The sequence below is a fragment of the Procambarus clarkii genome, chromosome 74, assembly GCF_040958095.1.
Source record: "Procambarus clarkii isolate CNS0578487 chromosome 74, FALCON_Pclarkii_2.0, whole genome shotgun sequence".
NCBI lineage: Eukaryota > Metazoa > Arthropoda > Malacostraca > Decapoda > Cambaridae > Procambarus > Procambarus clarkii.
The window spans coordinates 27,814,189-27,831,335 of record NC_091223.1 but is presented as its reverse complement, the minus strand read 5'-3'; the positions used below and the strand labels follow the sequence as shown (position 1 = coordinate 27,831,335).

Below are 17,147 nucleotides of genomic sequence, written 5' to 3'. Positions count from 1 at the left end.
GTGGCTTGTTATGTTTAAATGATGATGTTTAATCGTTTTCCACAATCAGCACACTCAAAAGGCGTTTCATCAGAATGGACTAACATGTGAATCTTCATATTGTTAACAAGAGTGAATCCCATTGCATACTCTAGACACTGGTGAGTTTTCATCTTCTTTATAATAAACGCAGTTTAAGTGAATGTTTCAACCCGCCCTCTTACAAATTACGTCGCTTTTCGCTCATATGCGTTACGGCCAAAAAAGGCTGTTATTTGAAAATGAAAAATAATTGAATATAAATCATGGATTTTTTTTTTACAAAACAGAAAGTTAAGGTTCCTCTGGTAGGTTAGGAGAACAGGAAGTTCTCCTAAAGTTTCAAAACGTAATGAAAACCGTTAATTGAAAGTTTCCTGTCCTATCATAACCTAACAGCCTAAGCCAGAGGACCCAAAACAAAAACGGGACAGTACGTCACTTTCGCGAGCTGATTCCATTTACAATTACGTCTTATTTTGCCTGAGTGCCCAATACGAGCGAAAAGCAATGTAATTTGTAAGAGGACGGTTTGCTATGGTTCTTTTGTTGAGCGCAGCATCGCAGTGGAACATCTGTGAACATGGGTTGACCTTGGAGTATAATGACTGCTCTTCTGCCATCCCTAATTTCCTGAACACGTGTGTTCTTTACAGCAGAGATTGGATTACCTAGGACAATATGGTTCGGAACATATTTTTTTATAATCTCAACTGGCCTGCTTGAGAATATGCAACATTAAAAAAATAAAACAGGATACCTAGGTAATATGAAGGAAAACGAATTCATCCTAAACTCATTTATTCTGAGCACTATAGTCGAGAATTCCGAGAGGCATATATTATGAATAATCTCTGTTTATAACAAATGTTCACTTGTTAGCTACCCAAAATACTACTATTGTAATCTTAATAATGCGTCACAAAATAAAAGTTGCTAATAAAAATATTCAGTTGGTGAAGATATTATTTCAATGTAACTAATTACTGTAATGTAATGGGGAGGTTAATGTAATGACTTGACCTAGTGTTTTGATGTACTCACTTATAAGTTAGACAATGAACCTTGTGTAATTAGTTATATTATGATTCGACTAGCTTGAGGGTTAGATGAGTTTTAATATAGAACATAATAAACCTCAGGTACATCAAAATGTGCTAGTTATCATATATAAGATATCATCAGGTGCACTTATTTTGGATACAAGATTCTTAAAATTATATAATTATTCATATATACATAAAGTATTTTTTCTAGCTTTAGTATACATTTATAAGAATATTACAGAACATTGAAGCTGTGAGTATTATTTGTCTATTCCATGTTCTTTGGATCAGTAACTTACCTCATCGCTTCCTGGAGACTTTCTCTTCTTATCAACTTTTATTGCTTCTCAGAGGGAAGGGGGGGCTTTCATTCAGCATGATTTTCGTATTCATTGGCCACTCTCTCCTGTACTTTTGTCTCTTGATGTTCCTATGTTCCATAATAGAGGAGAGGGAAGGTTTATGCTGTATGTTCCAGGGAATGGTATTTGGCCTCACAGCTACAGCTATCATAAGAGACACAAATTTAGTTCTTTTTAGCCATAGGTACAAACTTTTAATTAATTTCGTTTTATGTTTGTCATACTTGGTTTTATGTAGCAACCTGTCATACTCTCATGGAAAAAAAGAAAGAAAGAATTTTGTTCACATATATTTTTAGTGATATTTCAGACCATTCCAATACAAATATAAGATTGCCTGGGTATGTATTGGTTTCAGACATTTTCTTCACTAAATAATTTAACAAGGTAAGGAAGCAATTCTAAAATTTTCCTTTACAACCAAGAAACAATAATGTTTAGCTCTTCAGCAGTAACTTACAGTGATACTCAAGCTGCGCTAATGTTAGAAGGTCTTCAGCAGCTATAACTTCTTTCTTAGAACTCAATATAAATCACTCATAGTTTCAACAGCTGTAAGTTCTGTGCATGTTCAATTTATTTTATTAAGATAAAACTTGCTCTCCTAATATTAGAAGGACGAGTAGTGCCTTAAGGCCATAAAAATATTCATGTGTTTCCATACCTTTGAAGAAATTAAAGTATCACTAATCTCCGAAAATATTGTTTTCGTTTAGTATCTGTTACTCTCTTCTGGCGATTCCTGTCCGATGAGAGGTGTAGCCTCAGGACCTCTGGAGGTAGAGGCAATAACGGAGAGAGAAGAAACCTCTCTGGGTGCAGTCATGGAGACAATGCCAGAGAGAGAAGGAACCTCTCTTGGTGCAGTGATGGAGGTGACTGTATCAATAGGATCATGTGCTGGACTGGTAATAGAGTTCTCACTGTTGAGAGGCAAACACTGATGCGAGCTGGTTTCAACTACTGTTGGCTCCATCTCCGTCACCTCTGGAATAAATGAGAGAAGTTAATACACCATGACTGTCATTAGTTTTCTTTTAATTCAACTGTCTTAATTCAACTCTTCCAATTCAATATTGATAACTAGTCCAAAGCTACTTGATAACAGTAGGTGAATGGAGGAAACTATTATAACTAATTCAGACTGAAGAGGAATGTGAAAGTTAAGAAAACGTTTGTGGATGTATAGAAGTGGTTAAACTTTGGGCAATTTTTTATGTGAAGTTGACATACTTGACTGTGACTCTGATGAACTCAGCAGTTATTGTTCAGCAGAATTGCAATCTTTCCGAACTCAAATATTTGACCCTTCTGTGAGAACATTACACCCAGACTGTTATAACAATACTGATGGTCCCAAGTGATGCATCAGAGGCGTGCGTACACTTGCACAATCGTTTTATATTATTCCTAGTCTGAGATTGCTTTGGAATAATAGTTTTTCCTGATTGAATTTTTATGCAGCATTACCAATTAGCATATGTCAAAATGCTTGCTAAAAGTTCCCAGATCTTGCAACTACCAGAGCAATGAGTCGAAGACCTAGGGATGTCTCACCGAGATGGACTTCACTGTGGATGGTGTGGCTCAAGCAGGTGTTCACCTGGTAAAAATTCACTTTGGTTGAGAGAATCCCCATAACAACTGCTCTGTGCAGGAGACTTAAAGTGCCCGATCATGGGTGAGCAGTGTCATAAGGCGATCGTAGGTATATTGTAGGCTTCAAAACTGATGTGCAGTCACCAGGGTCCGAGATGGCGACCCTGAGGCCTCAATTAAGCATCTGCCATTTTTTGTTTAAATTCCCAGCATGTCCCACAGCCTTGGACAGGCTCAGTTTTAAAGTAGCAACCATGTCCTCCACACTGAGCTCCCGGTCCCCAGTCAGCCGCATTGTTGAGAAATCACTCTCTGATGTGGAAATACAGGGCATATTGTTTGATGATGGCCGTATCAGTGATATTGAAGACCACAATCAGGAAAAAGACCTAAAACAGATGTCTGACACGAGTGATACGGACATTGAGGTGGGAGATGTGGGGTGTGTACAGTATACGGGTCTCACCAGCCCTGTTGTGCCACCCTGTGTCATCACCAGTGGATTTACCATCACCATTTGTGCCATTTGATGTGTCTCTACTAAAAGATGGTATAGGTGATGAGTCGTATATAATGATGAGTCGTTTTCTAGGTTCAATGACATTAGCTTCAATACAGGCAGTGTTGATGAACAGAGTGTAAGCAACTATGGAGGTGTTATTACTAGGCGAGGTTTTGCTGCCCCAGCAACATGGCGAGGCAAGTGCCACTAGCATTTGCAAGTGCAAGTGCGTCTTTGGCCTGAAGACAAAGACGTCAGTGTGTCCTCGACATCAAATATTTGTGGTAGGCCTATACTATGCAGAAGAGAATCATCCCCTGCCGCACGCAGCTCTAACACTAGACGACAGAGCCATGTTGTTGGCACCCGTGCTGGTGTAGGCCGAGGTGTTGGCACCATGACAACAAACACGGGTGTACTTATGTCGGAGGATTGTTACAATTATATCCCACATATGCCAGCATTTGATAATACCGAGATGTTGGTGTGACTCCATTATTCCCCTATCATGGTGACGACATTCGTATATACTTAGCTTTTAGATAGTAGTACACTGACTACCAAGAAATTCTTTAAAAATGTAAACCTTACGAGTCTGCAGAAATTCATAATACAGGATAATTTTCTTAATTGCGAAATCCACTTTTTTAATCTTCTGTATAATATCACTACAGGTCTTCCATATCGTTTTATTAAAATATTTTATTAATAATCTTCTCGCAATTAAGAAGATTATCATGGATTTGGAATTTCTGCAGACTTGTAAGTTTCATTGTATGGTTCCAAGATTCATCAGGTTTAAAGTGCATTCTGATAAGTTTGTGGAAAAAGTGATTATAATTCTTGGTGGTTAAGACTACTGGACTTTTAAATTTTTGAGAAGGATAAACGGGCAAATAAGTTGAAAACTGAATTTCGTGTAAACTTGGAGAAATTTAAAGGCTTGACTTTCTGGATCGATTTTACGTCTTTAAAGTGTAAATATGAGAAATCTATATAAATAAAAATGGAAATGTTCGTTTCTTCAAAATCGCTAATCTCCGAAAGTACTTCATCGATTGCTTTGAAATTTTCACACAACGTTCCATTCGCATCCGAGCAGGTTTTTATATACATACTATATAGATGTGACATCTATATAGTATGTACTATATAGTATGGCGTCTATGTACAAGCACGCCTACGTCATCATCCAGCAGCAGCAGCAGCAGCAGTGGGTGTGAGGTTGTCGTGTATGTATGTGAGTGTGTGTGGCGGGCCCGCGAGATTGTAAGTACACTGCTTCCGTTTTGGGTAATAAAATTCTGAAGCTGGTTTCGCACCCAGTGTTCCATCTGTCCTCTGTCCCTGGTGAGCACGTAGTGAGGTGAATGGGAATTGGAGACGTGTGGGTTTACCCTGTTTGCCATCACCAAGTTGAGGTTGAGCCCATCTGTGAGGTTGACGTGTGTGAGGACACCTAGACACACATTCAGTGGTGGAGTAAAATGATCTTTATTTGTTTCCATTTTCTCTATGTGCCGTGTATGTAATTCGCTGTAATTTGATTCCCTTTTTTCAGCAGTGAAAGTGGTAACAGGGAGGTTTCCCTTGGTTATAAATAATTTTATTATTATATTGGCCAGCTCTTATTTTACTGTTGTGTTGTGGTAAAGTGTGAATTATTGGTGGACAATTTACTGGGGAAGTCACATACAAGTTTTGCCGTGAGTCGCAAGGATGTACTGTGTTGTACCGTGTGTAGACAAGTTGTATCTTTGGTGGAATGCATTGTGTACTGTGAAGGATTCCGTGAGAATTAAAGTCATTTAACGTCACCGGGGGTCACGATTTACTTAATGAGGTCATTGTTGTTTTGTTGAACATTGTTGTGATTAACGTAGAGACGAGTAAAGGCAACAGTCGCAGTGAAGTTCACGCAGTGGAGGAATTGTCAAGAGAAGACTAACGTAGTGTTAACGATTTAACGAGCTGTCGTTAATTAATTGATTAACGTAAGGGGTTGACCGGTCTGTTATGATCGGAGTCAATTGCGCTGTAATTCGTTGGACTGATCAGATCTGTCTGCAGACACAGGGATTAAGCACACGTAGTGTCGAAAAATCCGACACCATTTACAAATATCAATTCAACAGGAAGATAATATTGCTGCTGTGTTGTATACACAAGTTACCCATAGAAAATGTAGCTTGTAGTAGAATTTTCCATCAATAGAAAACAGGATATCATTGCCACGTACTGTTATAAATTCACCAGCTATTTGTTGGGAATTATTCTTAAATACATTAGTCTTTGGACTTTTACCATCATAAAAACATCTCATTTGAATTTACTTAATTATCCGTATTAAAATAAAGTAAATGGTATCCTTCTATCAGTTACTGATATCTGGACTAAGTAGGCCAGGTGTCAGGGAGGAAGGAGGTCAGCCATTGTTGTTAAGACCAGAGAAGCAGGGAGCAAATTCGGCTCCTATCATTTCTCTTGGACGAAGTGTGATGGAGATCAGAGTAGTGGTCTTCCATCATCAACACGCTGTCAACATAATCAAGGGAAATGTTCTACCGAAACCCGTTTATCTAATCATTTTTGGCCATTAATGTTAGGTAGATATTGGGCGAACCGGTTAGAATGCGAATTCGCCTCATACTAAAGGTACTTAAGCCTTGGTCCTTATCATATATAATATACAGTGTTTTCTCTGATATAGCTGTCATATATTAGGATTCTGGCTTTACAGCTAGCGCCCTTTGACAGGAACAAGAAGAGGAAGCAAGACTTGGTACATCAGTTACTGGGTGATGGAAGCTGCCTCACATGAGGATAATTTGGTGTCTACATTATAGTTATACCTGGTGGACTAAGCCTGTTGTACAGTAAGATAAGGAACCTCCTCAATGTATACTAATATATGTAGTTTAATACTGTAGTTTGATTGGCTGCATATATATAAATTCAATATAAACCCCCCCTAATGTGTATGGATCGATTTGTGAGATTATTGCAGAAATACAGTCCACTTAACATCATACAAATTGCTATAGAAATATAGAAATTAACGTAAATATAAATTCTATATAAATTAAATAAATATAAATCTCACAGGTCGGTTACCACACGTAGATAATTAAAGAGAATTAGTACCCGCCACTTAGTGAATTCACACTAAGAATAGTGTGAATTCTATACATCTTTACAATATGTGTTGTTGTAAACAACAACACATGTTGTTTACACAGAGTGTCTTGTAACCTTGTGTGTGGTACAGTAGTCTACCCTCGTTTAAGGTAATCTTGTCGTAAGACCGGAAGTGAACTGTCAGTTGAGAGACAGTAGGCTTTATCAATACTCGTCTGAATTAATAGGCAGTTGTATTTAGCAGTTAATTGAGAATTACTCCCCCAATGCCTGGCTTTCAAGTTGATGTAATTAATTGATTTACGAGTTATAGCTGCCATTTAAGTGTCGTTGAGACACATGTGTGTTAACGTAATTGTTTCAATTCAATTAGTGTAACTTTTGTTGTTGATTGTCCTGAGAGACAAGTGTTAACGTAAGATTTTTTATAAGGGGTTATCATTCTTGAATTAACCGCCTTGTTACTTGGTACCTCGTTGAGAGCAGCGAGCGCCAGTCAAATTTTGTGATTATAGTATTTGTTCACCGAGAAGCCGTGACAATATTGATTGCAAGCTTGCGTCACCAGTGGGCACCACTGTGTTCAGTTAGTGTCATTAGTCAGTCTGCGACGACGGGATAAGGATACCGTGGGTCCATCAGGCTGTTAATTAGCTGTACTTTAATGTGCCACTGGAGTGACAGTAAAGTAACGTAAAGTGTTTGTTGTAGTAGTTTTAGTTTTTTTGTGAATAAATTGTTATATTATAGAAAACGGTCGTTTACGTCAAACCTTCCAATATTACTGCCCCACATTTCATGTTCTGCAACACTTTGCCTGCTTATGTTCATATCAAGTCTGTATCTAAAGCTCGAGTCCATTGCACAGCACCACACTTCTATATATACGAAGTGAGAATCCGTCAACTACCCTTTATTAGTTGTCAACTAGGAGGAGCCAGCGACCTAAGTGACAGGTGTTACCCGAGTGGTTTCGCCTGGCGGTTTGCTCCCGCGGTCCTATGATCTTAGGCTTTAAGATTAAATATCTGCCACTGGCAGCTCTTGCTGTTTAAGGTCTGCCTCTCTTGCGAGGTTTAACGTAACATCAATAGGAATTAATTCTTTTGATAATTGTCAAAGAAAAAAAAAATTCACAGGCAGGATATGTTCCCTACAATAAAACAGAATATTTACCATTCTTAATACTTTATTCGTCCAAATACCATTTTAAAGTAAACCTTTCTAGTCCGTCTATATGTTGGCTCAGTCAGTCAGCCTAGACAGTAAGTGTTTACTGAAACTGGTAATCATTTCTTATGGGAACATTTCTAGTTTAGTTTAAAGTTTTACATCTTAAAAAGAAAATAATACAATCATCAAGGCCATCTATAAGTTGCCTCAGTCAGCCAGGTCAGTAAGTCTTTACTGAATGTGGGAATCATTTCTTGTGTGCACATTTCCAATTTAGTGTTTTAGGCAAGGTGTGCTCACCAAGGTGTGCTCACCAAGGTGTGCTCACCGAAGTGTGCTCACCAAGGTATACTCACATAGTTGTACTTGCAGGGGATGAGCTTTGGCTCTTTGGTCCTGCCTCTCAACTGTCAATCAACTGGTATACAGATTCCTGAGCCCACTGGGATCTATAAATATACATTCAAAACTGTGTATGGAGTCTGCCTCCACCACATCACTACTTAGTGCATTCCATTTGTTAACTACTCTGATAATGAAAAAATCTTTCTAAAGTGTCTGTGGCTCATTTGGGTACTAAGTTTCCACCTTTCCATCGTTCCACCTTTTCCACCTGTAGCGTTCTGGGTGTTCCATCCGTGCTAAAGAGTTTATCTTTGCCCACTCTGTCAATTCCCCCTGAGAATTTTGTAGGTGGTTATCTCCCCTTACTCTTCTGTTTTCCAGGGATGTGAGGTTCGGCTCCATGAGCCTTTCCACGTAGCTCATACCTCTCAGTTCCGGGACTAGTCTGGTAGCATTTCTCTGAATCTTCTCTAACTTTGTCTTGTGTTTAACTTCGTATGGACTCCAGGCTGGAGCTGCATATACCAGGATTGGTCTGATAAAGGTGGCATACAAGGTCCTGAACGATTCCTTACACAAGTTTCTAATGGCAGTTCTTATGTTGGCCAATCTAACATATGCCGCTGATGATATCCTTTTGATGTGGGCTTCTGGGCAGAGGCTCGGCGTGATATCAACCCCCAGATCTTTCTCTCTATTTGAGTCTTGCAGGATTTCACCCCGCAGGTGGGACCTTATGTTCAGCCTTCTGATCACTTTGCCTAATTTATATTACTGTACACTTTCCTCAGTTGAACTTTATAGCCATTTTCTTAACCATTCCTCCAGTTTGTCCAGGTTGTCCTGAAGCCTCTGTCTATCTTCATCTGTATTGATTCTTCTGATAATTGTTGCATCATCAGCAAATATTGAGAAGAATGAGTCTATGCCCTCTGGAAGATGGTGTGCTGGCCAAGGTGTGGTTGCCAAAGAGTGCTCACCATGGTGTGCTCACCAAGGTGTGCTTGCTGAGGTGTGCTTCTGTTGGTTGGTGTGTATATACACGCCGTTACTTAGTAAAGAGGTTGTACACATTCTCCAGCAAACATTCAATAATTATTAAATTATATTTGTATCGAAATCAGCCTCCAGTATCAGCCAATTTGTTGGTGGAGGTTTGTAGATGGGACAGTCATGTAGGTGTATGTACAACTACTTCATTCCTTCATTCCTTAAATCTCCTGTTTGTATTTAAATGAGCCGCAGTTTAATACTGTACATTGTATAATTCAAATTTACTAAAAAAATTGATTTATTTGCACCTCCAATTGAAATATAAATTTGCTAGAATGGTTTCCATAGTTACCCACTAGTTAACCATCCCTGTTAATCCAGAATACTTATCGGGCCTTATATTTATTCGTATTCAGAATACGATACGAATTTATCATTCGTAAAATGATAAATTCCGTTCACTGAACATGTACATGTAAAAAAAAAAAAAAAAAAATCTCTTACTTTGACTGTGAGAACGTGGAGAAGGGAGCATCACAGGCTGGTCGCCCAAGTGTGAAGCTCTCAGAAACTGTCACGCGTGCCATTCAATACCGCGAGTTGCACACATATATATTTTCAATTATTTGTTCTATGTATTTCCAAACTGGTTTTATTTATTTGTTTTTATCGGATATGATGCATATATGTGTCCATTACAATATATATACAGTAGAACGTTCATGATGTTTCGTTTCATGTAATTGTGATACATGTGTCAGTAATGTGTCCACAATAAATGGTTATTGCCGCAATATTTCTTGTTAAAAATTCACTAAAATTACAATATGCACAGTTTCCACACATTATTTACACAGTAACACACTGTATTACACACTCAGTACTTCGGAAGTGAATGATAATCTACGAAGCAGTCCATGGTACACAGCACGACTTCGCTCTCGTTGCACCAGGTACAGATAGATTTTCGCTTCCTGTTTCTTCGTTCTGTGTGCTTTCAAATAACACATTCACGTACACCCTTGGCTTTAATACCTGTAGGTGATATGTAGCCAAGCATGTGAATCGCAAGGTAATCTTGAAAAGTTTATAGGAAAATATCAATTTGTAAGGTAGTCTTGAAAAGATTTATTTGTAAGGTCCCTCACTAGAAGAGATTCAGTCATTCTGGAAGAGATTCAGCTATTCTTGAAAATATCTATGAAAAACACCACCATGGAAGCCGCTAACACTTTTCATCTGTGCTACTTGTATCAGATGCATCATCACTGAACTCAGAAAATGATTCATCTATGTATCACCTATATAAATTGGAGATGGCAAGGGTGGCACCCAGAGCTACAACTGGATTCGCTCACTGTATCATTTTCATGTTACCAGTATCACTTGCATCTGCCCTCTGTTTTTGGTCCTTATTGCGCCTAGCTTGATCAATATCATGACCCTTACGTTCTTTAAACAATAAGGTCTGAATTTCACCGACAGAGAGCGATCTTTCAACACCATGTTGGACAGGTGTTTAGGAGCCAGAGGCGCTTGTATCACTCATGGTTGCTCACTCAGTACTAACCCAGCCAGCAGCTCTAGGGCATTCTGGGAATTTTTCCAAGATGGCTGCCTCTCACTGGAGGTCTCAAGAGTCCATTTCGTACACAACCTACCGCACACGCATTTTGAATGGGTATGAAACATTCAAAAAGTGTTTTCTCGGTTGGCGCGGTTTCCCACCGACCGAGTTTTCTCAGTTGGCACAGCACAATGGTTTAACACTTGTCTCAATAAGCCATTAAAATGTTCTCACTCTGATTATAATTAACACACGAATTGAGTCTACAGATTCGGTCTAATTTAAGCAAATAGTGAGTATTAAATTGACATTACTGGGCGTGTGAAGAACTTCAGTACCTTGGCTGAAGAACTAGAGGCATATAAAGCTTCATGTAGGGGATGCCCCCAGTTTGAAAATTTTTGAGAAGAACACAAAGCTTCTTGTAGTGAATGCCCCAGTTTGAGAGGTTTTAGAGCTGGGCTTCCTTGATGAGTCTTCGAGATTAGGACTATGAATTAACCAATCTAGCTGAAGCATCTTTGCAAACTTCTCTCTGTATGGTGGCCCCAAGATATGCATCAGGCGGCAACATCTATGACGTCATTCATGATGACCAAAACGGCCGAGAAACAAGACCTCACTTCTGTCTTAGGTTGTATTTTCCATGTCAATCACCTTACAAAATGGCTGCCTGATCTCTACAGTATTCCTCGCTCTAATTAATGAACAAAACACCACACGACAGCTCTTGAGTGATAATTTAACTTAGCACAAATAGTTTTGTGCTGAATTATGTTCTCAGACATCCAACATCATAAGTATCTTCCGGGAATTGATCAGTCAATGTTCAGTGGTGCACTCGTGCCCACTCTGGAGAATTAACACTGTCAGCTGTGAAAAATCACAAACTCACATCTTCTGTGCAGATATTAACACTAGAGGCCACTTAAGAGACCCGATGAATGACCGAGGACATAAAATGCATGGCCGCATGAATGACCAAGGATGTAGAATATATAGAATGCGTAGATCATTATGAAAACTTTCTAGTATTAATTCCCTCTAATAGCATCTTTATTTAACTTTAAAGATTAAGTGGCCTCCAGAGTGAATATCTACACAGAAGATGTGAGTGTGTGATTTTCACAGCTATCAGTGTTAATTGTCCAGAGTGGGCACGAGTGCACCACTGGACATTGAGTGATCAATTCCCGGAAGATACTTATGATGTTGGATGTCTGAGAACATAATTCAGCACAAAAACTATTTGTGCTAAGTTAAATTATCACTCAAGAGCCGTCGTGTGGTGTTTTGTTTATTAATTAGAGCGAGGAATACTGTAGAGATCAGGCAGCCATCTCTGTCGGTGAAATTCAGACCTTATTGTTTGAAGAACATAAGGGTCATGATATTGATCAAGCTAGGCGCAGTAAGGACCTAACACAAAGGTCAGATGCAAGTGATACAGGTAAGATGAAAACGATACAGTGAGCGAATCCTGTTGTAGCTCTGGGTGCCACCCTTGCCATCTCCAATTTATATAGGTGATTATTATAGTGTGTGTTGGTGGTGTTGATACTTACTGTTCCTTCTTTAAGGACAACCCAACCCACAACTCGGTAGAGTGTTTGTACTTCACTAGGAGATCACACTAGGCGTTTCTAGCTCTTGGAGAGGGGCTCAACGTCACACGTTTAGGGGATGCGGCTCCAACATTTAGCATCGTTGTCACGTGCACCCACCCACTCGAGCCGCTGTGACTCCCCCACTCTCTCCTTACGTGATATAACCTCGTCAATCCCCCTTTGACTTATTAGTTTTCCGTCCTACCCTGTCCACAGCAGTGGTTCTTGGCTCTTTCTCTCTCTCTCTCTCTCTCTCTCTCTCCTTCTTTGCTACTTCCTGGGAAGCCTCACTAGGACAAGGGCAAACACCAGCAAATTGGAATACATTTACTGGACAAAGCACATACACAATACATACACACATATAATAATAATGAATCCTATACTCTATACTATTACAATCAGGTTGCTCTCCAACACCATCAGAACTCTATCATCAGCTTATCAAGTGGTATCCTATCTCCTGGTTCACCACCTGATACTATCAACCTCCTCAAGTAGATCAAGTCTACATACACTGTTGCACTATCAGCAAGAGAATATATATATATATATATATATATATATATATATATATATATATATATATATATATATATATATATATATATATGTATATCTATAAACATGTACAAGGAAAATCAGCATGTGAATGCAATAACATATATCAGTATAAATGTTCTTTGATACACAACAATGATCAATCGATCACCCCATTAGTCCTAGAACACATACATCTGTAGGTAATCCAGCCTACGATTGTAACTCTAAACTTCAGTATAAAACACTCCTTGACATAAGAATGCAAACAATCACCCACCTCTCACCGCGTCTTGCACGCTAATGACAACCAAACACTCGATTACCTCCCTACAAGTAATCATTTAGAACCTCCCTCCCACATCTGGAAGTTTAGTACCTGATCTTTTTAGGTTCTTCCGGGTTTAACTACCAGGATCCTCTGCAGCTTCTCCAAGCTGCTACACTATGAAGTTTTCCTTGGGCAACTATGGTGCTTCACTACCTCTACTAGGTTCCTCCACAGCTCTCCTGGCTGCTACACCATGAAGTTCCCTCGAGCAACTATGGTGCTTCACCACCTCTACAGAAGTACGTAACACTCCTCTTCACTGCTTCTCCTCACAGCTCGAGGTCCTCTCCTCCATTACCTTGGAGTCTCATCAACTACTCCCTCTGTGTTGGCTTCAAAGTTCTCAGCAACTTCTTCCCCAAAGACAAACCTGCAACCCATCGACACTCCAATAAAAATGTTTCCCCTTTAACACATAAACAAAAATAATCACACAATATGTTTGCCTCAAACCTCTGTCCTCTACATACTGTGAGAGTGGACTCCCCCGTTGGGCGGGTCCATGCTCCACCTCACCCGGCGGGCCTCCACACTCTCCTCCGCCGCCCCTCAATCAGTTGGCTTCAAGTGGTCGACGGGAGAGGACGCGTTGCTCGTCCCTCCAGCTGTCTCTCTCATCTCCGTCCTCTTATTTAGGCTTCCTGCCTTACCAAAACATTTCTAACTCATCAATAAACATTGCTACTGTCGGTGGGCACACGACCAACTACAAGCAATCACTATGAACTGGCTTAAATCGTGCTTACCACGGATTGTCTAGTCGAGGGCGCTATCCCTCTGACGGCGTCTGGTCAGGGTGCTCCACACAGCCCACGAAAATGTCTCTGGGCAGCTTAATACTCTCCTCGCTGTCCAGGACTTGAGACCACAACGTTCCCAACTCGATTCCACAGCTGGCACGTCTACACACTTCTCTTCTCTCGGAGATATATCACTAGGGGTTCCTCTCTGACGGGAGCTCAAACGGAGCGCGGCTTTCCCCCTTCGATGTCTGGCCTCAAGTGAGGTCAAAGCCGTCCAGAAGCGAGCCTCACGCCTCCAGCAAATTATCCACATCTCCTAACCAGTCATTTTTCTGTTTCCTTATTTACTGCCCATAATCTCAAATTGCTCATTGAATCCAACAAACTATTTTACATCTGTGTTATCGCCTCTATATTTCCTATTCTTTCTAATGAGGTCAGGCTTGTTGAATAACTCTCAAGAGGGAGACTCGTTTCTCCTGTAGGCTGAGATCATAACAGTGATACATAGACGAATCAATTTCTGGGTTCAGTGATAATGCATCTGATACAAGTAGCATAGATGAAAAGTGTTAGCGGCTTCCATGGTGGTGTTTTTCATAGATATTTTCAAGAATAGCTGAATCTCTTCCAGAATGACTGAATCTCTTCTAGTGAGGGACCTTATAAATAAATCTTTTCAAGACTACCTTACAAATTGATCTTTTCCTATAAACTTTTCAAAATTACCTTGCGATTCACATGCTTGGCTACATATCACCTACAGGTATTAAAGCCAAGGGTGTACGTGAATGTGTTATTTGAAAGCACACAGAACGAAGAAACAGGAAGCGAAAATCTATCTGTACCTGGTGCAACGAGAGCGAAGTCGTGCTGTGTACCATGGACTGCTTCGTAGATTATCATTCACTTCCGAAGTACTGAGTGTGTAATACAGTGTGTTACTGTGTAAATAATGTGTGGAAACTGTGCATATTGTAATTTTAGTGAATTTTTAACAAGTAATATTGCGGCAATAAACATTTATTGTGGACACATTACTGACACATGTATCACAATTACATGAAACGAAACATCATGAACGTTCTACTGTATACATATTGTAAAGGACACAAATATATATCATATACGATAAAAACAAATAAATAATACCAGTTTGGAAATACATAGAACAAATAATTGAAAATATATTTGTGGCAACTCACGGTATTGAATGGCACGCGTGACAGTTTCTGAGAGCTTCACACTTGGGCGACCAGCCTGTGATGCTCCCTTCTCCACGTTCTCACAGTCAAAGTAAGTGATTTTTTTTTGTTTTTTTTTACATGTACATGTTCAGTGAACGGAATTTATCATTTTACAAAGGAAAAAAATTGTGAACACTTGATTTTCTGCGCACAGGGGGAAATGTCACAATAAACTCAGCAGATAACAGTGGTTAAGGTTGATAAAATGAAGAGTTCGACGTCGCGATCGTGTGGATCAGCGTAATTGTGAAGACCGTGTAGACGAGTGAGTTAACAGTGTAACCTACAACAGACAAACTGGGTACCAGTAGTGGTGGTGCGAATCTTCACTAAAATTTGTATACGAATCGCCGAAGTGAACCATGCCACCTGCTATAACTGCATGAATGTGTGAGTGGATGGTTGTGGGCGTGAACGAGGCAGTAACAAAGTACAGTACTCTATATGAACCTTCGTGGTTCCATGTTAAATTGTATCTCAAGAGATAACCCCAAGATTATCCAGGAGTACTTGCCAGACAAGTCATCTGCATCAAGTGGCAATATGAAAAAGAGAACAAGTAGAACTCGGTGTCCTACTTGTTAGCTTATGTAAAACCAATTTAATTACAAGCTCCAGTATCAATTGTCTGGCTGGCCCGATAAGTATTCTGGATTAACAGGGATGGTTAACTAGTGGGTAACTATGGAAAACATTGTAGCAAATTTATATTTCAATTGGAGGTGCAAAAAAATCAAATTTTTTAGTAAATTTGAATTATACATTGTACAGTATTAAACTGCGGCTCATTCAAATATAAACATGAGATTTATTGAATGAAGAAATGAAGTGCTTGTACATACACCTTCATGGCTAAGCCCCATCTACTAATGCAGTGCTTGTACATACACCTACATGACTGTCCCATCTCCAAACCTCCACCAACAAATTGGCTGATACTGGAGGCTGATTTCGATACAAATATAGTTTTATTAATAATTGAATGTTTGCTGGAGAATGTGTACAACCTCTTTACTAAGTAACAGCGTGTATATACACACCAACCAACAGAAGCACACCTCAGCAAGCACACCTTGGTGTGCTCCTCGGCAAGCACACTTGGCCAGCACACGATCTTCCAGAGGACTCATTTCTCTCAATATTTGCTGATGATGCAACAATTATCAGAAGAATCAAGACAGATGAAGATAGACAGAGGCTACAGGATAACCTGGACAAACTGGAGAAATGGTTTAGAAAATGGCTATAAATTTCAACTCGGGAAAGTGTACAGTAACTTAAATAAGGCAAAGGGAACAGAAGGCTGAACATACGGTCCCACCTGCGGGGTGAAATCCTGCAACACTCAAATAGAGAGAAAGATCTGGGGGTTGATATCACATCGAACCTCTCCCCGGAAGCCCACATCAAAAGGATATCATCAGCGGCATATGCTAGATTGGCCAACATAAGAACTGCCATTAGAAACTTGTGTAAAGAAACATTCAGGACCTTGCATACCACCTTTATCAGACCAGTCCTGGTATATGCAGCTCCAGCCTGGAGTCCATACCTAATTAAACACAAGACAAAGTTAGAGAAGATTCAGAGAAATGCTACCAGACTAGTCCCGGAACTGAGAGGTATGAGCTACGTGGAAAGGCTCATGGAGCTGAACCTTACATCCCTGGAAAACAGAAGAGTACGGGGAGACATGATAACCACCTACAAAATTCTCAGGGGAATTGACAGGATGGGCAAAGACAAACTTTTTAGCACGGGTGGAACACCCACAACGGGACAGATGGAAAAGGTGGAACGGTGGAAAGGTGAAGACGTAGTACCCAAATCAGCCACAGACACTAGAAAGATTTTTTCATTGTCAGAGTAGTTAACTAATGGAATGCACGAAGTAGTGATGTGGTGGAGGTTGACTCCATACACAGTTTCGAATGTG

The 17,147-nt window shown here is 39.8% G+C and overlaps 1 protein-coding gene across 1 annotated transcript in view; it reads right to left on the bottom strand.

Annotated features, from left to right (window-relative positions):
- Positions 1-954: 954 nt before the first annotated feature.
- LOC138356779 (uncharacterized) overlaps positions 955-17,147 on the bottom strand; it is a 1,086,029-nt gene continuing 1,069,836 nt past the window's right edge. The window contains exon 9 of the mRNA XM_069313100.1: positions 955-2,413. Coding sequence (XP_069169201.1) covers positions 2,139-2,413 — 275 coding nt within the window. The 3' untranslated portion in view covers positions 955-2,138. The remainder of the gene's footprint in view (positions 2,414-17,147) is intronic.